The sequence below is a fragment of the Desmodus rotundus genome, chromosome 9, assembly GCF_022682495.2.
Source record: "Desmodus rotundus isolate HL8 chromosome 9, HLdesRot8A.1, whole genome shotgun sequence".
Classification (NCBI taxonomy): Eukaryota; Metazoa; Chordata; class Mammalia; order Chiroptera; family Phyllostomidae; genus Desmodus; species Desmodus rotundus.
In genome coordinates this window covers 108896463-108922913 of record NC_071395.1, presented here as the reverse complement: position 1 = coordinate 108922913, position 26451 = coordinate 108896463, and the positions used below count along the sequence as shown (strand labels likewise).

Here is a 26451-nt window from a genome sequence, read left to right as displayed (position 1 = left end):
TCCTTTTTGCTCCTTGATTCTTCTCCCCGCACACACGTCCATGGGGAGCCGGCCTCCCTGCCGGCACCTCCTCTCCGCTCGGCCCCGTAGATACCAGCTGCCGCCTCCCTGGCCGCGGGCTGCGCGGGCGCCGGGTGCCCCGGCCCCTGGCGTGGCGCCCAGGTCTCGCCGCCTGCAGCCCCGGCTGGCGCTGCGCTACGCTCGCCCCAACTGACTCCGCGAGAGAGAGCGCCGATGCCCGGCTACACAGAGACAGCGGGCGATCGGGCGTCCGGGGGCAGGGCGGGGGTTGCAGGGAGAAGGAGACGTCGGAGATTCTGAAACCCGGAAAAGTTCAAGGTTTGTGCAGGTCTCCCCGGGGAAGGCGAGGAACAAGGCTGAGCAGTGCGCCCCTTTGCTGAGACAGCGAGACCTGGGAGCAGAGGGGGGCGGCCGGGAGCTGCTGCGGGCTGGCCGAGCCCCTCTTCATCCTACTACGTTTACGACCAGGAGGCTGGAGTCACCGCCCCAGGCAGGCAGCGCTCGGGTCAGGCCATTGGCCGGCATTACATCTCCCTCTTTTCTCCCAGCCCCATCTTAATGGGGCAGCCCTTTCTGGCCGCGCCACCCTCGCCCCAGCCGCGAAGCCGCGGCCCGGGCCGCCGGCGCTGAGCCAGCCTGTGTGCAGCTCCCGCCCTGGTCGAGACTGGAGAGCGCGCGCTGGAACCCAGCCTCGAGCTCTGCGAGGGGACTAGCCGCTGGCCGCTCGCCTCGGGCGTTCGGTCCCGGGCGTCGCGTAGGGTGGTGGCGACCAGCATCGCCGGCCCCAGCACTACACGGAAACTTTTCCTTCTCCAGATGGATTAAAGTTGCCCGGATTTTCTCTGTCTTTGCGAAAGAAATCATTCATTTGCACCTAACCTGGGGATTTTTATGCTGGAGCTGCTGCAGGGTGCTTGGAGGAAGGAAGCCGCGTTATCCATGTGGGTTTACTACCGAAACCGAAGAAACTGGGGCTTGTGTTGGAAATCTGCACCCTCGAGCGAGTTCGGATTCGAACTGGGCCGCGGGGCTGGGGGACCGGGCACTTGGCTCTAGGTAGCTCCCGAGACGCCGGTGGCCACCGGCCCGGGGACCGCACGTGCAGCTCCCCCTGGCCGCACAGATCCTACAGGGGGCACCAGCCGGGGAGGTGAAGGCTCGTCTCGCCGCGAGCTGCGCCCCCACCAGCTCCCAGGGTGTAGCCGGCGGCGCCTGGGACGCCCCCTCCCCTCAAACTGTCCCCAAATTGCACTGCCTGGCCCCCAGAGCCTCAGCAGAGACAGCGGGGCGCCACGGCCATCCTGAGTTGGATGTGACCAAGCCCAGACTGGGAGCAGAGTCGTCGTCCACTGTTGCCCCCTCGGCCAGCACCCTCTCCTGCCTTGGCCATGGCCCCAAGGGTTTCGGGCCGCGGCGGCGCCGCCCTGCTCTGCCTTTCAGCGCTGCTCGCCCACGGTAAGTGTCGCGGCGCGGACTCGGGAGTGAAGATGTGGCGGTCGCCCCTGGAGGGGCCCAGAGGAAACGGACTGGTGAAAGGTGAACCCCCATCCCCGCACTCGCAGCCGCCCACTCCTAGCTTGGCATCTCAGGCTGCACTTCGAGTTACCTCCAGCCCCCAAGCGCTTTGGCGGGAGCGGAGGATTCGAGCCCCGCCCTGGGGACCAAGCCCGGCCGGGGAAAAGGGGGGTTGTGGAATCACTCCAATTTCCTCCTGGTTAGTAAAACGGGTCCAAACCCGAGTGTCCGGGGGCGTGTCCGCCCACGGAAATCTATAGGGATCCGAGGATCTATAGATCGTGTCTGGGCCGCCCCTCCTGTTACTCCCTCCACCGCAGCCCTCGGGGCTGGGGGCTGTTGGGGTCCTCGGGGGTCCTATCTTCCCTCGCCCCTGCCTCGCAGGCTGGTGCGGGGCCGCGCCGCCCGCCGCCCCGCTTCCTGCGGCGGTCCGGGAGAAAGGAAGTGGACTGGCAAGGGCCCGGGGAGCCGCGGCGGCTCGCCCACTGGCCGTCCTGTGAGCTGCATCTAAATGGCTGGCTTAGCCGAGCCCGGGGGGCGGGGGGTAGAGAAAACCGGCGCAGGCCGGGGCGGCGCGCGGAGCGAGCGGGCTCCGCGCTCTCGCTTTCTGCAATCTGTTGCGTCTGCTCCCCAGGCTCGCCCCGGGCTCCGCGGTAAAGGGTATCGGAGAGGGAGGGGCCGAGCTGGAGCCCTTTGGCAGCGGGACAGCAGGGATACGGGTAGGGGGACAGAGGGTCTCTAAACAAACCCCCAAGAATGAGAACTCAGATCCGACGGGGGGCGGGGGAGGGGGGGAGGCTGCAGCGGGCCTTCCGCAAGCTGGAGGCGCTCCAGGAGGCGAGGGGCGCAGACCGAATGGGGAGGGAGAGAGCAGGGGAGGGAGGAGAATGGAGAAGAGAGGCCCTCTTCTTCCTCCCAACAAGAAACCAAGAAGCCTGGGACACGTTTCCCTAGCCGGCGGGGAGTGGGGTGGGGGGTTTCGTTGTCCCTGCTGAGGGGTGAATCTAGACAGGCTGGAAAGAGACTTAGATGGAGGGGGCAGTGGGCTCTCCGCAGTGGTGGGAGACCCTCGTGGTGTCGTGCTCCGCTGCAGCCCACCTCTGCCCTGTCCCTAGGAGCCTGCCCAAGCTCGCGGTGAGGGCGCCCAAGGTCTCTAACCAGCAGCCTGTCGCCCAGACCGAGGCGCCGTTCTCAAGGTTGACAGCATGAGGAAAGGAGCGGCTCCGGGAATCTAGGGTCCTGACGCCCAGAGGGGATGGGGAACAGGCTGGCCTCCCTCCCTCTGCCGGTGGATTGCTTCTTCCATGCGCCAGCCGTTTTGCGTTCAGTTCACCAGACCCAGCCAACCTCAGTTCTTTATCAGAAGAATGGGCAAGACAGAATTTGGAGGGGAAGGGGAAACGCGTTTGTACAGCTGGGAACCTGAGATCTCAGCTCCGCGTGCAAGAAGACTAGGGTGGGGAGGGCCTGGGGAGGTGAGCTCTGTGTCTGTAGGAATTTGGGCACCTGGCAGGAGGGAACTGAGCTCAGGCCCGGGTCTAGGCGTGGTTCCGCCCCACTTCTGTCTCTCACTGCCAGTTGCCTTCTGAAAGCTTGCCATGGCCCTACCTCCAGGGAGCTCAAGTGCTCTTCCTAGGTCCCCACTGCCTACCTTCCTGAGTCCTCCGCCTGCTGTTAAAGAGCCTTTCCCCTCCCTCACCCACTGGAGTCCTGCTTTGCTTCCTAAAACCCGGCCCAAGCGGTCTCGCTGCCCTGGCGCTGCTTCTCCTGGACTGTTAGCAGTCTGCCTTGTTTCCTGCTTACAGTCTCTTCTCCGTGCCCTGCTGGTCCTGGAGTGCTGGTGGCCGAACCGCAGGCTGATTCTTCTCTGTCCTTCCACACAGCCAGTGCCTGGTACATGCACGGCCCGGGGTTGGCTGATGACCAGTAAGAAGCTATGTGAAGAGGCAGGGAAGGGGTCCCCTACTGAGCAAGCATTTCCCCCATGATTATCCATCTGGCTCCTTTTCCAAGCTCCTTCCCCGAGCCCCCGTCCCATGCCTCAGTCTCTCCTTTCTCAAGGAGGACTACCAGCAGATTCTTAAGGGACCCCTGCAGAGAGACACAGCCACAACCACTGAAGTTCCTTCCTCCCCAAACCCCACTTCCCCTGGGCCTTTCTCCTTCAGGGCTGCCTATCACCCACCCACCCAAACCGTCTGTCCCTCCATCCAGGAAAAGGGTATGTGGATTCACTCTCAATTCAAGCTCACTCTTGGTTGGGAGTTCTGGGCTCTTTCAAGATGCTGGGGTGTGGGAGCAGTTGCCATTTTTGTGTGTGTGTGTGTGTGTGTCTGGGAGGCTATTAAGGCCAAAGGGTTCTGACCACACAGCCAGACTGGGAGCCAAATAGCCGGGATTTGTGTCTAACTCTGGTGCCAAGGGGCAGGGTGACCTTGGCCTGCCTCCTGCATGTTCCCTGTCTTCCTCCGGCAGTGTGGCCTGTGGCCCATCCCTCCCCTTCTCACTTTCCGCCAGTGCTGCTGGGCACATCCAGAGCCCCACTGCCGGTCAGGCGCCAGCTCCGCCTGCGGGGTGACAGCCCCTACCCTGCACCCAGTCTCCAGGCTTCCAGCGGAGAAGAGCTGAGGAAGCAGCTTCCCCACATCTGGTCTCTGAGGAGGCTTTCTGCTCCACTTTTCATTTGAATAGGAGTTTAGGGGGCAGGTGGTGGTTGAATCTGCTGGGGAGTTGATTATGCCAGCCCCTACTCAGTAACCGTCCCTGGCTCCCCACTGCCTGTAGGATCAGACGTACACTACTTGCTCCTGACCTCCCAGCATCCAAGGCCCTTTATGACTTTGTATCAAGCTACCACGTCACTTCTGTGGGACTGCCCTCCCTCCAGCCCCCAAGAATCATGTGAGAGAATGCTCTTCTCACCTGCCCGTCTATCTGCTTTGGCACCTCCCAGCCCCTCCATGTGGCATACCTTGCCTCCAGAAATTCTTACCTAGCCTTCAAAGCCCAACTCAAACATCATCTCCTCCAGGGAGTCTGCCTAGATTACTCCTTAGCTTCTCACCTGCAGCCCCCATCCCTCCAACAGAAGCAACTGATCTCTTTCCAGTGTTGCCTTGGCCCTTCTGGCTGCCGAGGCAGCCCTCCTCACGGGCTGCAGTGCCTGTGTGTGAAGGGGGTGTGGCCATATTCATACATGACCCTCACCCACTTGCATTTAGGGGAGGAGCCACGCCCTCCCAGTTTTTGCCCCACTCTCCAGTGTTTGACACATAGTAGGTGCTGGGGAGAAAGGAATGGGGGGGAAGACAACTTGATATATTGCGGGCCCTCCCAGTGTCATTTGAAAAGGGAGCTCTGGGGCGTGGGGCAGAGGAGGGGTAGGGGAGAGGACAGGCAGAGACAGCAGGACCAGAGCAATGGGGCAGCATGGGGCAAGGCCACACCCCTGGACCGGCACACATGTGATACCCATGTCCAGGGTGACATGTTATAACGCAGCTCCCTGGGATTCGGGTGCGGTGCCCCATGCTCCTCTGATGCGTGATGTCAAATGCGTGTGCCCTCACCTCTGTGGTCACCAGCCTGGCACCCTCGAGTTTCTCCCCCGGGTAGCGTCCACGCTTTCCCACCCCACTCATTACTGAAGCTCTGGGCTCCTTGGAGAGGCAGGAGCGACACAGCAGGAGGACAGGGTCAGCACCGGGCCGTGGACAGCTCTCTCGGGGCTGGTGTGAGGAATGATGCTCGCCCCGCCCCGCCCCCGCCCCAGCACACGCACACACACACCCCTCTTCTTTCTGGCCACACAGAGCCCTTCGTCACCACACCGCCTTGTCATGTTTGAGACCAGTAGGTGGGGATGTGTTACAAACTTGCTGGCAGAAAATGAGCCTTCCTGAGGATAGCTCGGTGCTCGGCTGTAGGAGGTCAGGCCACGGTAGAATAGCCGGGGGCCGGTCTGGCACCGATGTCCCCCAGGCCTGGGACTGGTGACAAGTGTTTGTGGTGCTGCAGAAATGGAGACTCTACGAGGCATCAACTCCAACCACCAGGGTCTGCCCACTGCCGGGGGCAGGATGTGTATGTCAGCGGGGGAGTCTCGCTCTGTTGTCCGACACGTGGTGATGCCCATCCATGTGCCAGAACTGAATGAGACCCCAGAACCACCAAACCCAGCCCTCGAGTGGATGATGGAATGGGCACGAGAGAGAGAGAGAGAGAGAGAGAGAGAGAGAGAGAGAGAGAAAGAGGGACTGGCCAGGGTCAGCCTGCCAGGGGTTCTGCAATCAGGACCAGCACCGGAGTGAGGGTTCCTGGACTGGCTGGCGGTCTGCCTGGGCCCCTCAGCATAGATTCCACCTCCTCTGTTGCCCCCTCTCTCTTCAACTTCACACCAAGACGTGCTTCTGGCTTCAGTCAAGTCTCGGGTCCCGGGCAAGCAAAATAATCAGTCACCGGTGTTTTTAATAAGCCTTGCCAAGCACTTGCCTATAGGGAACGTGAAGGGGTTTGGGACCAGATCTTCGGCTCCCTTTTAGGAGCTGGAAGTCCCCTTGAGGAGAGGAGAAATCCGAGTCCCCACATGACAAGAGGCAAGGGTTCAAATCCTGATTTGTCACCTTGCTGTGTAGCTACAGGAAAGTCACCCTCCTCTCCGAGTCTTTTCCTCCTCTGCCGAGTGAGAGGGGAGGAGGCCCGCCAAGCCCCTACCAAAACTCTCGTTCAGTGATGGAGAAGCCACGCGTTTCCTCCCTTACGTTCTCCTGGCCCACGCCCACGCCTCCCTCCACGGATGCCCACGGCAGACGCTAACAAGGGGAGAGGACTCTTCCTGCCCACTCCCTCCCCGGGATCTCCCTTTCTTCTTCCCCAGTACTCCACACAGAATTTTAGTAAGAGATGAATGAATCAGTTGTGTGTGCTTTTTTAAGAAAATGAATTTCTTCTTCTATTTTCCTCCTTTGAGTTTTTAAATGAGAAAGAAGTGGGCCTCCTTATCATCAGTTCAGCTGGCTGAGCCATCCTCCTGCAGTCCCCAAGGAGGAGGCCGGGTGTCAGGGGGCGCCTGCACTCTGCCCACTACTGCACCCGTTCCTGGAGGACAGACAGACTGCCAGGGGTGGGCGGAGGCACTGAGATGGGGGAGGCCGGGCTGGTGACAGAGCGGGGAAAAGCTCATCTAGGGACACAAGCTGAGAGTCCAGAAGTCATTTTCTCTGTTCCTGTGTGCCCCTTTCGGCTCCTCCTCCTCTTGCACCACCTCCCAACACACACACACACACACACCCCTCCACCCCAGGCCTGCTGGCTGGCAGACAACCCAGCAGGATGAAGTAGAAAATGGAAGCAATTACCTGGATTATTCAATGCTTGTTGTACGAATGAATGAATGCAAAAATGACTAATTCAGTGCAGAAAAGGGTAGGATATATAATAGAAGAAAATCCCCTTTTGCCGGAATTCTTAGCTAGATAATTATCTGTCTTTGGAAAGTTCTGCTTTTTATCAAGCTTGAGTTCTTCCCGCTGCATTGCCTCACCCACCTTTTTGGGCACCTGGATAAATGCGATGACACAAAATGGTCCTTGTTCTCAGAGGCAGCTCCATCCAAGAATCCAGGCCTGAACAGCAGGAGACCCCATAGTGCAGGCTCCTGGCCCTGGCAGAGAACAGGCAGCTGGGACACCCCCAGTCCTGAACCCCTCCCCAGCGTCACAGCCTGGACGTGGCCAGCCCTTGAACAGATTCAGCCACAGGCGCACTGGGTGGCATCCTCTCTGCTTTTCTGAGGGAGAAGAAGGGAAATGGGTTCCGCCCCCAGGCAGTGCCCAGTATGAAAAGAGATGCAGAGTCTTGTCTTCAGAGGCAGGCGGCCTTTGTCCCTTCACGTGGTCTGACAGTGACAGACAACCTGGCCACCTTTCCCCAGAGGTTATAGGACCCCATCTTCCAGCCCCCCGGGCTGTTGGAGAGCCTGCCTCTGGGCCAGAAGCGAGTGGATACACATATTTTGAGTACACGCTAGCAGACACAGCGCCGCGGTCATGGGCACACCCGACATGCTGTGCTGGAGAGTTCCCACAGGTCTCTGGAGGTCAGAGCCTGCGGCTCTCATGGCAGCCACCAGGTGAAGGCAGCGATTGTGACCCCCTTTTACAGGGGGCAAAGCTGGGGCTCAGCAGAGTTCTGGCCACGCCGGCTCTTGCAGTCAGGTTTTCTGACCCTGAATACAGAGGTCATTTTGTCAGGGAATAAGCACAGACACGGACAGACAGACACACGGACCCATACACCTGAGTGAGGCACCGATCTGACCGCGTGATCCCTCCAGTCTCCTCCTGAGCCCCTGTCCCTCTGGCTCCCGAGGCTTCTTCCAGTCCCTCAAATGAGTCACACTCTCTTTCATGTCAGAGCTCTGTACATGCTGGCTGTTTCCTCTGACCAGAATGCTCCTCCACCCCTGCGTCCTACTCAACCTTCCGACCAGAGCGTCCACATTTCCCCTTGGAAGCCCACCCTGATTTGCAGATGAGCAAAGACCCACCCCCCACCCCGCAGCTCACTGATGATTTGCACCTGTGTTACCGCCCTGCCTGGCCTCCCTGCAGGCCCGCACGGGGGGAGGGTGCTGGTGGTGGAGGGGAAGGGGCCTGGAAGGTGTCTGACCTCTGCCCTGCTGCTGTGCTGGGCCGTCTGGAACAAAGGAGGCATTCGATGCTTTGTGAGACGTGTCAGTGAGTGTGCACAAGCGTGCGTCCTTGCACACCTTCCCCGTCCCTCAACAAGCATTCGGGGAGTGCTTGCTGCAGCCAGGCACCTGGTCTTAATCTGTGAACACCACCGGGTCTCTGCCCTCGTGAACCTGGGCTCCTCTGGGGCAGGGGCAGCACAGGTCACTGTGCGGATAGTCAGCCAAGTATATAACACATCAGAAAGGAAAAAGTGCTAAATAAAATAAGGAAAAAAGTAGGGGGAGAGGAATGGGGAACTGCAGTGCGTGTGGGGAGGGGTTGTGCAGTATCGAAATGAGTGTTCGTTGGGAAAGTGTCGTTAGCAGACTTGAAGGCGGGGAGGGGCAAACAAATACTCCAATATTACAGAGGGACCAGCCCTGGGCCAGGGGCGGGCATAGCCACTCAGGGTGCAGCAAGGAGACCAGAGGGGCTGGAGCGTGTGTGTGGGGCGAGGATCTTGGGGGCGGGGTTGGGCGTGGGGATGGGAGAGTGGGGCGGGGAGGCAGGCCCTTGTGAGACATTAACTTGAGGGCTGAGCGAAGTGGGGAGCCAGCAGGGTTTGGAGCCGGAGTGACCTGAGCTGACCGCAGCTGCAGGCTTTGCAGGGCTCCAGAACTTACAGGGAGGGGACTGACCCCCCAGTGCCACAGGCAGGGACCTCTGTCTGCCCTCTTTAGCTCCTTGCTCCACACAGCCCTGGCCATGGCCGCCTTCCCTGCCACCCCACGGCCACCCCATCGCAGGCAGGGCCTGGGCGTGCGGGAGGTAGACTGCCACAGAGACCACCTGAGGACAGTGGCTGCCCCGTCCGCCCGTGGGTGGGGCCTCCCGTCTTTCCAGACCTGCCACTCCAGGTGCTTCCACAGCCCCTTCTTGCTCCAATGCCGCCATGGCTTCCACGACAGAGGCCAGACACTGGCGTGCTCACCTCAGCTCGTGCAGACAGGACACCAAGCAAGCCTCGGTTTCCTTCGCAGATTCTGACTTTTTACCTGATTATCTACTTTCACAGGAAGCTCCCTATGGGAGCCACGGGGTGCGGGTGACCCGCCGTGCTCTGGGCGGCGATCTTACCAACTCTGCTGTCGGGAGTGCCGCGGCCAGGGCGGCCACAGGCTGTTGTTCTCAGAGGACGCAAAGTCCCGTTTGCCCGGATCCCGGCGCACTGGGCAGCCACTCGGGGTTACTTGTTGCTCTGCTCTCTCTGCCTGTCCCTGCTGTCTGTCTGCAAGTGCTCAGTCGGCGACCCCTCCCGCACCCCCAGCCCCCACCCCCACGTGCTCACGCAGCCCATGCCGCTTCACCAAGGAGGTGCCCTGCCCTGCGGCGACCCACACTGTCCCCTGCCCTATGGGGAAGGATGGGTGTGCAGAGCCTTTGTCCAATGGGAAAGAGCTCTTGGATTGGAAATAGGAAAAATTGTCATTTTCTCAGCTGCCAACACAGCAGAGAAATGATCTCAATTTTCTGAGGCTGTTTTCAGCAGGAGAGAAACAGCCAGCCGCCAGCCCTGTGCATGAGAGGTCTGGAACGGAGGGGAAAGGAGGCTGGAGTTGGGAGAGGGGCAGGGAGAGAAGCAGAGGGGCCGGGCTCCCCACTCGGGCACTGCGGTCCCCTCCCTGGGAAAGCACCCCCCCACCCGCAGCACCCACTGACCACACACTTCTTGTTGGAGCAGCTGCTGAACTATCTGGTCATCTTAACAGTCACTTCCATTAACTGAGCACCCACTATGTGCCCCGCCCTCTGCTGGGCACCAGGAATCACCCCCGAGGAGCAGAGGGTGGACTGCTCTCCTCCTCGCCCCTCCCTGCACTTGGCTCTGACACACAACTGCCTGGCTCCATCACTTCCCACGAGACTTTGGACTCTCTGCCTCAGTTTCCTCACCTGCAAATGATTCTAAACATACCCAGTGCACAGGGTTGTTCTGATGATTAAATGAGTCATTATTTCGTGTCAAATATTTAGAATAATGTCTGGCCCTACTAAGTGTCCAGATTCAATAGTTGTAAATATTATTGTTATTACTAGTATTAGTCCATGACAGGCACTCAGGACAGACCGTGTTTTCCTCATTTTTAACGTAAAACATTTGGACTAAAAATGAAGAAAATACGGTGCCTGTCCCTTGAGGAACTTCCGAGGCGGCGTCCTGGGGAGACGAGCCACATCTGCAGGGACTGTGATAAAGTCACGGGCACGTTGGACGGCATACAGAGTGTTGTGGAGCAAGAAAGATCTCCTAATTGTTCAAGGGATCTGGGGAGGCTTCATGGAGGAGGTGCCACTTCAGGGGCGTTAACCAAGTTACAGAATTCTGTCTCTGAAGACTACTATTAAGTTAGCATCTACTGTGCATCTGATCCCCTGGGGAAGACGGAAACACACAGCAAAAATGGCCACTGGCCTACAGCTCTTGAGCCCAACAGGCAGAGAGCCAAGGCTGCCTCTGAAGAAGTAGCTGGGAGCTAAATGCAGGGTGTGTGGTGGGTTATTCTTTACCTCGATAATCTCTTAATATCTCTCAGAACTTTGGCCTATGTTTCATGCAGCACTGGTGAGCTATTGAGTGTTATGGAGTGAGGGAGGGACATGCTCCAAGCAGGGTTCTCAACAATGACTTCGTGGGGGGCAATTTGCAGACTGGAGCAACCATGCAGGGAGCGGGTGCAGCAACTGATCTGGGAGTGAGGGCTCCTGGGACGGGGAGGGACCACCAGACATCATCAGAGGTCCCACCACCTGGGCAGAGCCCACGCTCAGATCCAGGGGCACAGATCTGAGTGTTGGCCCCACCACTGCCCAGGGGCCTCATTCCTCTCTTCTGCTTCCCAGTTTCCGCCTCTGGAAGATCAGATGGCAAATGGGAGGTGTGGAGCCCACAGCTTGAGGCTCTGTATTTGGAGATGTCTTCGTTATTTTATCAGCAAAGGCCCAGAGAGTGGAGGGGACTTGTCCACAGCTCACAGCCAGTTCCAACCCCCGTGGGGTACTTTATTGTCCTGAAGTCCTGGGGAAGGGGCTGAGGATGAGAACTGAGAGAGTCTCCCCCACTGTTGTTATCAGGGGCCCCGGCTCCTCCCTCATTCTTACCCTGACTGGCAGCCAGGGGCTGAGGGGTCAGATCTGCCAGAGGTCATTGCCCATGGGGGGTGCCCAGGAGAGCCCCAGAGGAAGCCGGTGTGTCAGGGGACAGTGGTGGGGTTCTAAGTTACACAAAGGCAGTGTTGCTGTGTGAGCCGGGAGCCCCGGCCTGCCTGGTCTCCCTGAGTCCCAGCTTCCCCATCTGCGCACGGGGAGCCCCAGCATTGCCTCTCCCGGGCAGGCGGGGCTGCTGCGAGCACGGGGTGCCACGGTGCGGGTGGAAGCACCCGGAACAGAGGCTGCGGGCCTGCTGCAGGGGCTCCATAAATGCTGTGGGTTTCGTGGGTTTCCTTCCCTTCTGCCGGGAGCCAGGCCTTGCTGCCGGGAAGCACGTTGAAGACGGTGCCAAAGTCTTCCCGGAGAGCTGTTTGCTGGTGGCTGGGTTGTTTTGTTTTGTCTAGGGCCTGATTTTTCTTACCCTGGGTGCCTCCTAGCAACATGCTGCTTGTTTTAAGGACAGTGGTGGCCAGCTGCCGACCTCTCTCCGGCCCTTCTTTCCTCTGTAGGAAAGCGGCCGCAGGCATGGCCCCCATTCCCAGTGCCTCCCCCACCCCCTGGAAGAGGAGGCGTTCCTGGGTCCAGCATAGGGCTCTGCAGCGATGCTCCGCTGCGGTCATACCAGCTGGTGAGGCCACGGCTTCCCCATATCTGCCTCGCCCGCAGCCCCAAGGTGGGCACAAAGGCTGCCTGGACGCCAACGAGATAGGCAACTCCGCCTCCCCAGGCCGCCTGCCCCGTGGCCAGAATCAGGTCCTCACTTACAGGGACTTCCTGACACAGAGCCCAGGCAGCCTGGCGACCCTCGCCCTGACCCATCCTGCAGCCTCAGCCACCGCGGAGACCCTGGTCCCAGAGTCGACTTCCCTCCCTCCACAGTCGCAGATTCCCAGCCTGCAAGCAATAGGAGAAAACACGCCCATCCCGCGGGGGTGTTGGGGGCCAGGCCACTGACAGGCACCTGAGCTCCACCAGAACTCTGCGCTGGGTCCCTGTGACCATTCACTACTCATCAAGGCCCCTCAGGAGTCCACCCAGAGGGCCCCTCAGCCCCCCACCACTCTGTTGCTCCGCCCCCAGTAGTCCCCGCACCTTGCTGTCCCTCTCTCAGCCAGCTGTGCGCTCTCAGACAAGGCCTTCCTCCCGCCAGAGTTCACTCTCCCTGTCTCTGAAAGACGGGTTGACTGAGCTGGGTCCATCCTGTCCCAGGGAAATATGCTGTGAGCCACACAGGTCCCTTAAGTTTTTCTAGTTTATCTCAGGAAGAAAAGTAAAAAGAAATGGGTGAAATGAAATTTTAACAATCTATTTTAACCAATATAGCCAAAAGATTATTTCAGCATCTTATCAGTATAAATATTATTGATGCAATATTTTACATTTTCTGAAATTTTGAATTAAATCTTCACAGTGCCTTGTGCATATTACACTTACATCACAGCACACGGCAAGTCCAACTAGCCCCACGCCAGCTGCTCTGTGGCCACGTGTGACAAGGGGCCGCCATCCTGGACAGCGCAGGCCAGGTGTCCCTGGGGCCCCGGAGTCGGGGCTCTGAGGACGGACAGGTGAGCGGCAGCTCTCCTGTCTGCAGACCTGCCTGGAGATTCCCTAAGCAGCGTGGCGCCTGCTGGGCTCCTCCCCAGAGCCTCCCCAGCCCGGTGTGCCTCATGCTGGATTCCTGCTGGCCGTGGCGGCTCCCATTCATGCCAAGACCCTGTAAACGAAGGTCAGATGGAGTCACCCTCCCGCTCAGAGCCGTCCACCTCACGGGGTGTGAAGGTCAAAGTCCTCACATCAAGGCAGCTGACATGGTCTGTCCCTCTTCCCTACAAGCCTCGCTGACTATGTCTTCCCTCTCAGCCGCTCGACTGCAGCCACGCTGTCCTCCTCGCTGTCCTCATCCCTGCCAGGCACCGAGCCCCAGGAACTTGGTCCTTGCTGCATCTCTGCCTGGCACGTTCCCCAAATAAGCATGACTGAGCCTCCCAGTGCCTTTGGGTCCCCGTTCAAAAGCATCCTACCAGTGTGGCCCGCTCTGGCCACTCCCTTACCCAACATAGCCCCGCCCACCCTCACTGGTCCCCTTACCCTGCTTCGTGTCCCTTCACCTGAACTATTGCATGTTATGGGACGTCTTGTTCAGAGACCGACACAGCCATCCTGTTAGGAAGGGAGCCCTTGAGGGCGGGGCCGTATCTGGTCGGCTCACTGCTCTGTTCCCTGCACCTGGACTGGAATCAATGAATAAAACAGTTGCTCCTTCCGCTCCTGTCACTCTGCCACCCAGTGAGTCCCTGAGAAAAGAGATCTGGGAGCCAAATGGATGATAGCGACCGAGGCGGGGATTTAATTCACTCATTCATTCTCACACTCATCTGTCGTATCCTAGCTTTGTGGGCCTGGGAAAATTGCTTCGCGGCCCTGTGGCTCAGTTTCCACACCTGCAAAATGGGATAATAAGAGTGCCTTCCGCACGGGGTCTGTCTTCGTGAATAAACACGCCAGTGCGGGTGATGTGCTGGGACCAGCGCCTGGCTGTAGCAAGTGCTCCATAGGACGTCGCTATGGTCTCAGTCGGCACGTGTTTTGAACGCCAGCTCCACAGCAAGCACTGTGGCCAATGCTGGGCATGCAGCAGCAGGGACCTGGTGCATGGTGTCTCAGACACCACCGTGGGCTGGGATGCAACCAATTCAGTGTACCCCATGCCGGGTGGCAGAGGTGCACGCGCCTCGCCTCACCTGCACATTGGAGAGGGGCAGGTGTGGCTGCCTGTCATTCTGCAGCAACTACTGCCAAAATCTCTGTCGCCCAGTGAGCTGAGGTCCTGCAGCGCCGGGGGGACCATTTGTGCGGAGCCTTGGCCACCCAGCTGCTGCAGTGTGCTAGAGAGAGGTCAGCCCCGCGGTTAGGGGACCTTGGCTCTGCCACAACCCTGCCAGAAGTCACTTTTGTTCCCTAAGCCTCAGTCTCCTTCTCTGTAAAGTGGGCTGATAACAAACAGCAGCTACGTCTTAGACCATGGGAAGTGGGCGAGTTAGCGTGCGGGAAGTCCCCAGCACAGCCTGATGCTCAGGAGACGGGAGCTGCTATTGCTGGCCCGCAGGTGAGGCCCTGGCCAGAGGGAGCAGGGACAGTGTGGGTCTCCTTGTGTGGCGCCTTGCGTGCTGCTGGCCTTCCATGGGTGTTCGACGAATGCCCTGAAAGCTGGGGTGCCCCTTGAGACCCTCTCTGGACACTGCTTAGGGGAGCGAGATACTTGAAGTCAAAGAAACCCCCCGGGGCCAGGGAGCTGGACGGAGGCTTCAGGCCACGTTTCTCCTTGAACCATCCCTACTAGAAAGATGGGAAGACTCAGGCCCGGGGAAGAGACCTTAGCCCCGCTCACTCAGCCATCGGGCCAGGCAAAGCCAGGAGTGAGACCCGGGTCCCTGATGCCCGGTCCACTGGGCTCGTGGTGGTCTTCAGAGGTTTTGCCTGCAGGCGGAGCCGGGGGTGGGGGGGCAGCGTGGACAACAATGGCTGGAGGAAGCAGTCCATAGGTCACAGATGGGGCCACCCCCAGCCCCTGGCTCCCCAGGGGCCTTATCGGGAGGACAGCCTCAGCAGGCGTGGTGTTTACTTGGAGTAACCAGGTTCCAGCTCCAATAATCACATCACAGACGGCGTGACGTGTACCTGTGGGGGGGTCTTCGCTAAACGCGCAAGCCGGTATCATTTCCCACTGTCCCGCTCCCTAGGACCCCCCGCCCCACCTCTCCCACCCACATCACATGCACATGTACACGCATACGTGTGACCTGCATTCCCCAGGCATCCGGCGCCAGCCTCTGACCCCAGCCCAGTGAGGGCCGGTTATGTCGCCCCCAGCCTTCGAGAGCACTTTCTCCTCTCTGGGGTGTGGGCGGGAGGAGTGAGTATTTGAAGGTCAAGTCTTCCCTCTGGAAGCTCCCCACCATTTCCCACCATTCCCCACCATCACCAAGGAATGTGGAGCCCTTGGCAGTTTAAAATGGCTACAATATATCTTACCACACCTCGTCACCTTGTCACGGGTAAGCCTCACGTGACGTTGGTGATCACGATCCCCACCGTATGGATGAGGAAACTGAAGCCTAGAGAGGGGAACTGACCGGCTCAGGTCACAGTGGGGAAGGGGCAGAGTGGGACTCCTGCTCCGGAGACCGTGTCTTCCCCTGTCCCCCACCCTGGCCGCAACGCCCTGGCTCTGTGGTTCTCTGTCCCCAGGCCCAGCCCCCGGTCCCCACTGTCATGTCATAGAGGAAGCATCGTCACACCCATTCAGCTTGATCCCAGTGCCGCCCACTCACCCACGCAGGTGCCCCAGTTACAAAAGGGGAAACCAAGGCACAGAGTGTCCAGCTCCCCTCCTCGTGAGTCTCAGCCCTCTGCCCAACAAACGCCCCCCACCCATCACTCTTCCTTGGTCCCTGGCTGCCGGCTCTCAGTCTCCCAGCCTCACTGGTCAGACCTGGGCCCTGCAGGCCCTCGCCCCTCACCCCACACCCTGGAAACCAGGTTCTCCTTCCCCAGATCCCTGCAAAGCTAATTGGCATAAAACCATCCCCAGGTCTTGCCTTTCAAAGTCTTCAACTTTTCTCTCCCTAAACGGCCCCTAAAGGATTTCTGTAAATTGCTCTAAGTGGCGCAAAAAAAAAAAAAAAGGAGAAGAAGAAGAAATAATAATAACTCAGTGACTAGCTGCCTGACCGGAATGCCAATGGCTCTCCTCCTACCTGGCTGAGGCTCCCAACACCTTTCCACCAGGCGCTCAGACACACAGCCCCTCTGCTCCAAACCCAGGATGGGGCAGTGGGGCGCAGGGGAGTGGGGGGCAGTGACCCTCCGACTGAGCCTGGCCTCTGCCCACACGGGGTACATCCCCCATCAGACCCAGAGCTCCTCAGGGCAGCAACAGCCTCCCTTTCCCTGCCCCCTACCAGCCTGGGACTCTCCAGGGGGCATCAGTCTGGGGCTCCTCCAGTGAAGAGGGCACCTCTCTCTTCGGACTAGGGGCTTCTCCCGGAGAAACTGCCCCTGCCTCCTGAGACAGGCTCCTCTCCAGGCAGGACTGCGGGAGCACTCGGAAGCTCCGCCGATTCTAACTTGCCTTGTTCTGTGACCGGTTCCCCTACAACAGGGGTGTCAAACTCATTTTCACCGGGGGCCACATCAGCCTTGCGGTTGCCTTCAAAGGGCCGAATGTAATTTGAGGACTGTATAAATGTAACTATTCCTTAACTAGGAGCAAGGAGCTCGGCGCTGCCACCAGATAAAACAAGGTGGAAGGCTGGATTCGGCCCACGGGCCTTGTGTTTGCTGCCTGTACCCTGGAGAGTCTCATTTCTTTCCTCCCTGATTAGAAATCTGGGTCCTGATTCCTAGGCTGGGGTGCTTCACTGATTTGCTGTAAGCAAGCATTCATTCATTCATTCATTCATTCATTCTTTCTACTAAAGCTTTCCAAAACCTGCTGTGGGCCAGACACTGCCTGTATGTGGGTCCTTCTGCAGATTCAGCCCCTTTGAGGCAACCCTGTGACCGGGGCCCCCAGATGTGGACCTGGCTCTTATGGGACATGAACCCAGCCTCACGCCCTGCCTACTCTCATGACCTCTTGGCCTCTTTTCAGTGTGGACCAGAGAGGGGCCCCTCTGGGGGCGGGGGGCAGAGGCCAGAGGTGGGAGGGCCCATCAGCTCCAGGGAGGTGCCTCTATGAGACTCAGGCCTGGCTCATCCTTCCACCCACAACCTCCACACGGAGACCCCCCTCACTTCCTGCCCATGGAGCCACACAGGTCATGGCCAGGAGACCTTGGTCCTAGCAGCCTAATTCCTCACCTGGACAAGTCTCTTCCCTCTTCTGGGCCCCCCAGTTGGACAGATTGAATTCAGTCAGTGATTTCCAAAAATATTTTGGCCAGGAAAATATACTATGTATTATAACACTTAACAGAGGGTGTGGCACTGAGTCATGTATAACACAGTGACAGAGGGTGTGGCACTGAGTCAGGTGTAACACAGTGACAGAGGGTGTGGCACTGAGTCATGTATAACACAGTGACAGAGGGTGTGGCACTGAGTCAGGTGTAACACAGTTGCAGAGGGTGTGGCACTGAGTCATGTATAACATGTTATCTATCATACAGATTACATATGACACAGATCAAAGCAGAGTAGCTGTTGAATGGAGAGCAGAGGTGGCTTCCTGAGGCCCCGTCTGTGTCACCTTCCCCTGTCCCCCCATGGCAGCCCTGGTGACACCCCCAATGAGTTCGGGTGGCAAGCCCTCGGTCCACTTCATCCATTCCTGAGGCCCCTTCCCCCGTGCCGTTGGGGAGTCTGGGTAATGCTGCTTGATGGGGGCCATCCCTCCCTGTCTCTGTCCCCACGTCCCTGGGTCCCCGCCGAGTGTTCCCATGAAGGTGAAGTCCATGAGAAATCCTGGCTCTTGTCCGGGCACCCAGCTCCCCCGAGGACCCCCGAGGACCCCTGAAGGAGCCCAGCCCTGGGCCAAATGCACACATAAGAGATGCTTAGAAGGCCACAGATGGGCCACCTCTGGACAGCCCTGGGGATGGAGGGTGGGTGGTTCCAGATGAGATAAAGCCCATTTATCACCCTCCCCACACTCCCTTTGCTGTGCAGGAGGAGGGAGGAGAGCACACGCAGACACAGACCTTTGCTTCCTCTCTGATTTAATTGGAGCCCAATTAAGTGAATAATTGTTACAACTGTGAAACCACCTTCCACCAAGTTGGGGATGGGAGCCTGCAGGAATCAGCCCGAGTCTGCAGGACCCAGGCTGGGCCCAGCCCTGGCCCAGCAGGTGAGGGCTCTCACGGGACAGGGAAGTGGTGACCAGCTCCTGGCCCTCCCCCTGGAAGTGACCCAGTCCAGCCCCTGCTGCTGGGGCACAGCTCCTCGGCCCTAGCCTCGGAAGTCACATTCGGCCAACTGCTGACCCGGACGCGGATTCCCCATCCCAGATCCCAGACATTGCTCTGTCCAAGGCCAGGCGGAGGGACATAAGTGTCAGAGCTGAGGGAGGGACCAGGGGCCCAAGGAGAAACAGGGAGGGAGGGAGCCAAATGGAAAATGGCAACCCTTAAGCAAAAGGAATCCCATCCAAGGAATGGGACACTGGGGTTCCTCAGGGGCCCAGGCTAGAGCTGTGGCCTACGCAGAGGGTCAGGGTACTGGTCACAGGGCCCTGGTGTCCCATGCAAGGACAGCTCTGGCAGAGCAAAGATGCCAAGCAGGAAAAAGACAGATGCAGCTGGAGACCCAGAGCCATGAGGGGGAGGGCCATGAGGCCACAGGGCCACCGGAGCCGGAGCTCCTGGCCCGGGCCCAGCTCACAGTGGGCGCTCTGTCAGCACTTGCTGTGGGAGAGGAAGGCACAGTCCCCATCAGGGAGCAGGTAAAACCAGGGGCGGCATGGGGTGGGGGACAGCATCCTTCTTGCCATCTCACCGTGTGGGATTTGAACAGTGACAGCCAGCAGGAGTCCTGGGAAGTGTCACCAGAGACAGGAGGGCTCTGCCTTGCACCCTCGGAAGGGTTTCCAGAGACCCCAATCCGACCATCGCCATAGTATCACTGAGGAACGCGGTGGGAAGCCAAGGCAAGCAGAAGTGATCCCAATGCCTGGGCCACCGTCCCCTCCTTTGAGCCTCTGTGATGGGCAGGGGCTGGGCAGCACCTCTGAGGGGCCTCGATGGTCAGCTTCCCATCAAGGGGTGGCCGTTGCACTCAGAATGGGGGGCTTGGGAGAGCTCCACCCCAGCCCAGGCTGCCTCTGCCCAAGCCAGGCTGAGCTCTGCAGGGAGCTCTGACCTCTGGCCACAGGCTGTCTTTGTCCCCAAAGTCCCAGCCCTACTTCCTGCAGGTGGGGCACTCCAGAGAGGCGTCCATTCACAGGGGAGATGACCCTGGTGGCCTTGGGGGAGGCAGGCTGTCCCTGACCACACAGGGTGACAGTGATTAAATGGACCAGCAGCTGGGCCACCGGGGCCCTCCCTGCTGCTAATTTGGGTCAATTAAGCCAATTTGTCTTTGTCGACTTGAAGTCCTTTCCCTGCAATGGCTGTACCCCCCTCTAGGGCCTCTGAGGAAGGCAGTTCCCTGGCTACAGAGCTGCCTCTTCCCCAATCCAAACCCAAAGCCCCAGGCTCAGGGGCTTTCCTGACCCTTGTGGCCCCTCCCATTGCAGTGCCCAGGGCCTCCACAGCTGTCATCCCTGCCACTGACCCAGAAGGCAGGTCAGGCAGGGTTAATCTCCATTCCATAGATTAGCAATCAGGGGTCCCTCGGGGAGGCAACGGCTCCCAGGCTCCCAGTCCCCATGAGTCACTGGCCTGTCTGTCTCTAGAGCAGGAGCCACGAGGTGGGGCCTGAGCTCATCCACAGAAGGGTGGGAGCAACTGCATTTTAGGCGGGAATGGGGTCAGAGGCCAGGCCCCCGGACTGACCCTGAGTTATGTGAGCTCAGACAGGCCCCTTAATGCCTCTGGGCCTCAGTTTCCCCATTCCTACCACGGCAGAGCCTGCAGAGGAAGTTGGACCAGGACCCTACAGGTCTCACGTTCGACGGATTGTCCTGAGGTGGAGGGGTTGTGGGGGGAGGGCACCTCTCCTCCGTGTCTGGGAAGTGGCATGCTCCCTCTCTAGCTCTGTCCTGAACAGGGTGGGCAGGTGTGACGCTGCCGCGTTGGTAGACAGGCAGGGACGAGGAAGAGCTAGAGCTTCGCCGTGTCCCCTGAAGGAGGCCGCAGCTCGGGTGCTATCCCCATGCAGCCCATCTGGGCCCTGCGCTCGGAGAAGAGGGAGTTCAGGGTGAAGGGCGGCGGTTTCCGGGGGAGGTCCATAGGAGAAGAGATTGGGGGGCCCCGCCCCAGCAGTGGCAGAGGCCACTGTGGACTTGGGCAAGCTTCCCTTTCAGACCCCACCGATGGCTTCCTTTACCCATCCTTGTGACCAGAGTTGCTTACCTCAAGGGCAGCAGGGCTGTCCACAGATGTGAGTCACCTCCCAGGAGATCTTCCAGAGTGCTGGTAGGAAACACCAGGGCCAGCCGCTCAGGAGGGCTCCCCACAGGCTGTGCCCGCTGGTGACCAGATGGCCTGTGCCAGCTTCCTGGTGTGGAGCTCTCGCTCTGTCCCCCCAGTGGCTGCATCTAGGTGACAGATGGTGGGTCGGGTCAGGGTGAGGGATGGTGACAGATGGAGGAGCTCCTCACCTCCCAGCCATCATCTCCCTTTGCTGCCTCTGCACGCCTGTGACCTCGGATTCCTCAGCCTGTGGGTGGGTGCAGGACGCTAGGCAGGGACAGATTCACAGGCCACCTGGGACCCTGGGGCGGAGGCCATCAGGGTTGGGAAAGACCCAGGGAGGGCTGGTGGGGAGACTGAGGCCCAGAGGGGTCCCACAGGGAGGAGGTGGCCCCTGCCAACACACTGTGTAGACATGCCCATGGAAGCCCAGCCAGAAATTGCTGTCTTGGCCATGTTGGATACACCCCATGCTGTGCTGGTACCGTGGGAACAGGGGCGTGTGCCACGCCTGCCCCTACACAGGCATCCAGGAGACACAGTATGGCAGACAGGGGTGCTGAGTGGGCCTTGGCCTGGAGCCTGACGGGGGCCCTTGGGGGCCATTCCTTTTCTGGGTGTGGTGTGTGGATGGTCCTCCTTTGGCCAGCTCTGTCCCCCGCGTGCCCCCGTGCTGCACCCCAATGCTGTCTTCAGCCTCTTCAGTGCCCACCACGCTCAGCCCTGTGCCGCTGAGCCCTCTCAGCCACGCTCAGAGCATGGAGCTCCCGACTTGACTGCCAGCCCACAGGCCCACAGTACCCTTTGGCTACCCTGCCAGTCACCCGCCAGGCCTGGTCCCCACCAGTCCCCCTGCCTCACTCCCTCCACTTAGAGGACAATGAGAGAAACCTGCCCCATCTCTCCCTCTCCACCTCCCCGCACCCTGCCCTGCCCCGCCCCAGGGTCTGGTTCCCTCTGCTGCTTTAAGGTAACAGCAGCAGTAGCTGTCGCCCACAGGTGCCTCCCCAGTATCAGGCGTTTTTCACTATCAACTCATTTAATCTTCACAGCAACCTTCAGAGGGGCCCCCAGTACCCACTCCACTTTGCCGACAGGGAAGCAGGCCCAGAAAGGGCGGTAGCTTGCCCGAGACCACACAGCGGCCGATGAGTGTGGAGCAGGGAGGAGGAGGGGCAGATAGGCCCTCTGGTCTGTGTTCTTCAGAACAGCTTCTCAGGAAGGGTGCTCTCCTTCCTGGCTGCCAACCCCCTTCAGCATCCCCCCCACCTCCCTCAACGTGTCTGCCAGGCAACCACATCCTGAGGGCTCTGCCTGGCCTGGGTCTCCCCCTGCAGGCCACCTCCAGGAGAGCTCTTTCCAAAATGAAAATACGGCCATGCTCCCAACACCCTTCACCTCAAATAGTCTCCACCCCCATTCCTGGGTGTGGGAGGGCACTCTCCGAGCTCCTCAGAGTGGCCCCTGAGGGCCCCCGGATCACCCACCTCTCTGCCCCGTCCCCCCAAACACACGCACCCAGTGTGGTCACCCCCCCCAGGTAGGTGCCTGGGCGCACCAAGCATAGAAGGCCCCCCAGGTTGTCAGGCTGACTCCCCACCCCTTGCTCTTCCTGGAAAACTCCTACTCACTCTCACAGCTGAGGGGCCCCTGAGCTTCTCAGGGGGCTCCACTGCTCCTCGATCTGCGTGCCCTCAGCATCTCAGTGGCCTGTGTGTCTGTCTGTCCCCCTCAGAGGCCAGCTGTGACCTCTCTGGCCCACCTGGCACATGGCAAACCTTCGAAGGACCAGATAAAGGAATGAATGACTTTTGAGGCAGGTAAAGTCCCAAGTCTAATGAGAATGATTCATTATTAATATCAGGTGCTAACATTTATCACCCAGCACGTCTATACCAGGCACCTTGCCTAACACTTGCATTTTAGCCTCGTGACAGCCCCATCGGGTGCCTATTACTGTTGCCAGCAGTTTAAAGGAGGAGCAGCTGAGGCTCAGCGAGGTTGAGCAGCTGCTCAAGGTCACACAGCTGGGAAGAAGCAGGACTGAGGTTTGAAGTCAGGTGCATCTGAGCTGCAGACGTCCGCCGCTGCAGCCCAGCTGCCCAGAGCTGCCTGGGCTACCAGGGCGAGCCTGCAGCGGCCAGCAGAGGTGCAGCCAGCCCAGGGAGCGATGTGCCTGTCCTCCGCTGCCTAAAGAGCCACTTGTATTTCCTAACGCAATCAGCCATGAAGTCCTAAGTGAGCAGACTCAGGTCCCTCATCCCTGACTGTCACATGGGCCATTGGGGCCCTCAGAGCATGAACCGAATGATGAGGGAGGCTGAGCCCAGCTCCAGGACCACGTGGCTCCTCAAAGTCGGGCCCAGCAAAGGTGTCTGTTTTGGGAATAAGGGGTCAGGGGTACTTAGCACCTGCACCTCAGTGGATGTGGCCAGGCAGGAGGAGGGACGGCCCCTGCTAGGCCAGTTGCTACAGGGGTTTTTCCCTGGACATCCAGAGCAGGCCTCACTGAGCCAGCGTCCCCCAAACACAGCCCCAGCACTGGAGCAGCCTGACCCTGTCCTGCTGTCCCACTTGGGCTGCAGACAGGAAACGGCCTTGTGCCTCCAACAAGCCGTGGCCTTGTCCGTAGCCGAAGGGCTGAGACGACCCTTCAAAGCCCCTCATCAGCACCAGGGTTCCATGCGTCTAGGAAGAATTGATTGACCCCTATTGCCACCATGCCACATAACCAACTGCCCCCAAAGTTGGTGGTGCAGAACGGCACACGCAGAGCTCTCCCGAGCCTGCTGGGTGGCTGGGGTCTGGCTGCTCTAGACTGGCTGGGGCTGGACTCCCAGCTGCTCGTCAGGTCCTGGGCTGGCCATGCTTCTAGCGAGCTCTCTGGACAAGGTGCCTCTTGAAGCTTATTCTTCTCACAGCAAAAGAGGCCCCGTTGTGCAAGCACATTTCAGGCATCTACTACGGGTGTCCCATCTACTAAAGTCTCGTTAGATACAGCAAGTCCCACCACCAAACTCCAAACTAGGAGATAGGGAAGTATACCCGCCCCCCAACCACAGGGCCATGGCACGGGCGTGGCTGCCTCACAGAATCTCGCCATTGGACGGTCATTCAGCCAACCCTGTGCCTGTGTAGAAGCTCCTAGGCAGCATCCTCGATAGAAATCATCAGCCTCTCGTGCCTGGGATCCTTCCAGGGATGGGGAGCTTACTACCTCCACGAGGCAGCCTGTGTATTGCTAGGTTGCTGAGACCCCACGAAATTTCCAACTCACTTTTAGTTCCAAGTCTGCCTCCCCTGCAAATTCCATTCATGGATCTTAGTTCAACCAATGTTTAAGGAAAACTAAGTCTGTGTCAGCTGGGGACTGGGGACATCCAGATGAGAGTCACTTGAGGTGGGGTTCGGGGGCAGGTACTTGCCAGGGGTCTCTGCTCCTTCACTTCAGGATGCCGGGAGCTGAGCCCGGTGGGAGCCCTCTCCCTTCCCAGCTGGGCCTGCGGTGCGCCGGGCTGTTGAGATAACATCAGCTCAGGAATTAATTATAGCACTTGCTTCTGGTGCTTTGTATCAGCCCCTCAGAGCAGCAGCCTCATCCATCTCCCCGGATTCCGCCTTCCTGTCTGACTCTATGTGGTGTGTGTGCGTGCGTGTGTGTCCAGGAGGGGAGCAGGGAGGCAGGGCCAGGTGCCACCTCATGGTACCACTCCCCGTGGAGTGGCTCCTCATCGTCCATGGCTTAATGGGCAACTTTTAAAGGCATCGGAGCTATTAGTCAAGCAAAGGCCGGTGACAGTCTGTGACTACAAAAGCTGCTCGGGACCCCTTGTAGGGCCCGGGACTCTTCCCTAGAGTCACAGGGCTCCAAGGAATACAGTCTGAAAACTCTGCCACAAAGTCCACAGACCCCTTTGCCTGGCATTCGAAGCCCTTTGCCCCCCCTCCCCGGTGCCACCCTGCCCATCCAGTCTCAGCGCCCCCTGTTACACGCCACTCAGTCCTAAGGGCCTGTAGTCCCTGCCCCGCCCGCCACCCTATTTCCTCCGCCCGGAAGCTCCCTGAGCCCCCGCCTCAGTCCCACCACACCGTCAATTGTTGAATTTCCTCCTACTCTTCAAGACCCAACTACTCGACTCACCGCTCCTCCTTCAAGCGTTCTCGCGTCGGCATCTGGCCCTTCTCAGAACACCCACTTCTCTGAAGCCTCCTCACAGCTCTTCCTACCTGTTAGCGCTGGTTATTTATGTGCTTGTCTGGTCTCCTCCCTGTTAGCCGGCAAATTCCTTAAGGGCAGAAACTATCTCCTTTATCTCTGTCTCCCTGGCTGTTCCCAGAAGGTTCTTGAGCAGAGAAGGGGCGGAATAAATATTTATTTGTCGAAAATCTTTATTGAGTGGCCATTACAAGCTCTAGCATCATACCAAGCACTCGGGCTGCCTGTGAAAGGCTCTGTCCCTGCCCTCAGCAGGGCTCCATCAGGAAGAAGGCAAACCTCCAAACCCGCATCTGCAGTACAGACCAAAAAAAAAAAAAAGCACAAAAGTGTGAGCAGCTCAGACATCAGTGCCTAAGCCAGCCAAGGGGTGGTGGTCAAGGAAGGCTTCATAAAGGAGGCAACACCTGGGAGAAGTCAAAAGATGAGCAACGTTTGTCAGGTGGTTGTGTGGGGAACAGCACAGCAGGCAGGTGGAACAGCATGTGCAAAGGCAGAGAACGTGAGAGAGCGTGGCTGGAGCTGCCCAGACCCAGGTGTGGGGCTTGGGGAGTGGGAGATGATAACTCAGAGCATTGTGGGAGGAAGGAAACACCTGTGGGAATATTGGACTGGAAAGCGGGACTGGAAGCTTCCAGCAGTCCTGGGCCACATACAATAAGGCAGCATGGTGCCTGGGGCAGGAGGCAGCTGTGAGACCTTGGGCAGGGATTGTTCTCTCTGAGCCTCAGTCTTGCCACCTGGAAAGTGGGTGGTTTGGACCAGAGGGTCTTGAAGACCCCGTCCAGCACTGAGTTAGAAATGCACACGGAGCACCAGCTGGACTGCTGCCAATCAGTCAATCAATACGGTGCCGAGAAAAACCAGGGCAGGGCAGCGCTGATGAGGGCAGCCTGGGGCGGTGGGGTGGGGGCGGGGCTGATGTGAGGGGCCTGGGAGTCTGGGTCTTCGAGAAGCACCCTGCATGTGTAGGTAGGTTTCGTTAGCCTCATTTGGTACATGAGGAAGTTGCAGCTCAAAGATTCAGTGAGTTGAATCCAAGCTGAGATTTGATCCTCTGAGTCTGTCCCCAGCTGGCGGGCTGCTCTCATCTTCCATACCCCACCCTGGCCTGGAAAATTGGCCAGGGCCTCATGCAATTCTGTCTCTTAGGCCCTGTCACCCCCTGTGGGGCAGAGACAGAAGGAATGGTTGGACTCCTACTTAGGGTGGCCGACTGTGCCTGTTTGCCCGGGATTGAAGGACTTTCAGTATTAAACCCACAACGGTCCCGAGCGAGCCAAGACGAGCAGAGCACCGACTCCTTCTACAGGCGGTGAGCGGAGGCCCAATCACTCTTCCAGGGGGCAATGCCCTAGCCCCCAAGTTTGCTCCACTCCCAATGCACACACACCTTCCTTCCTAGGGGTCAGCTCAGGGGACGGGCCTCCCTTCCCAGCCACCCAGTTCTCAAGGCTTCCTGCGGCCTGGCCTCCGAGAGGCTGCTGAAGACTCCGGTGAGGACACTGGAGAGCTTATAACTGAGTCGGGGAAACTCAGCCGAACTCAAAGCACAGCACGAGGCCAGTCGTGGCCCGTGCCACCCGAGCCTTGGAATGCACGCTGCTCCTTCTTTCTTTCGTGGGTCGTTCTTCTCTCCTCCCCAACTGGAAACTCCCCTGAACTGGGCCTCGGCCCCTGTGACCCAGCTCTGCAGGCCCCCACCCCCACCCCAGCGATCAGGGGTCTGAGCTCCAAACCC

General features: G+C 59.1%; 1 protein-coding gene across 1 annotated transcript in view; it reads left to right on the top strand.

Annotated features, from left to right (window-relative positions):
- The first annotated feature begins 235 nt into the window (after window positions 1-235).
- Window positions 236-26451, top strand: part of TMEM132E (transmembrane protein 132E) — a 46140-nt gene continuing 19924 nt past the window's right edge. Inside the window, exon 1 of the mRNA XM_053912126.2 lies at window positions 236-1476. Coding sequence (XP_053768101.1) covers window positions 1410-1476 — 67 coding nt within the window. The 5' untranslated portion in view covers window positions 236-1409. The remainder of the gene's footprint in view (window positions 1477-26451) is intronic.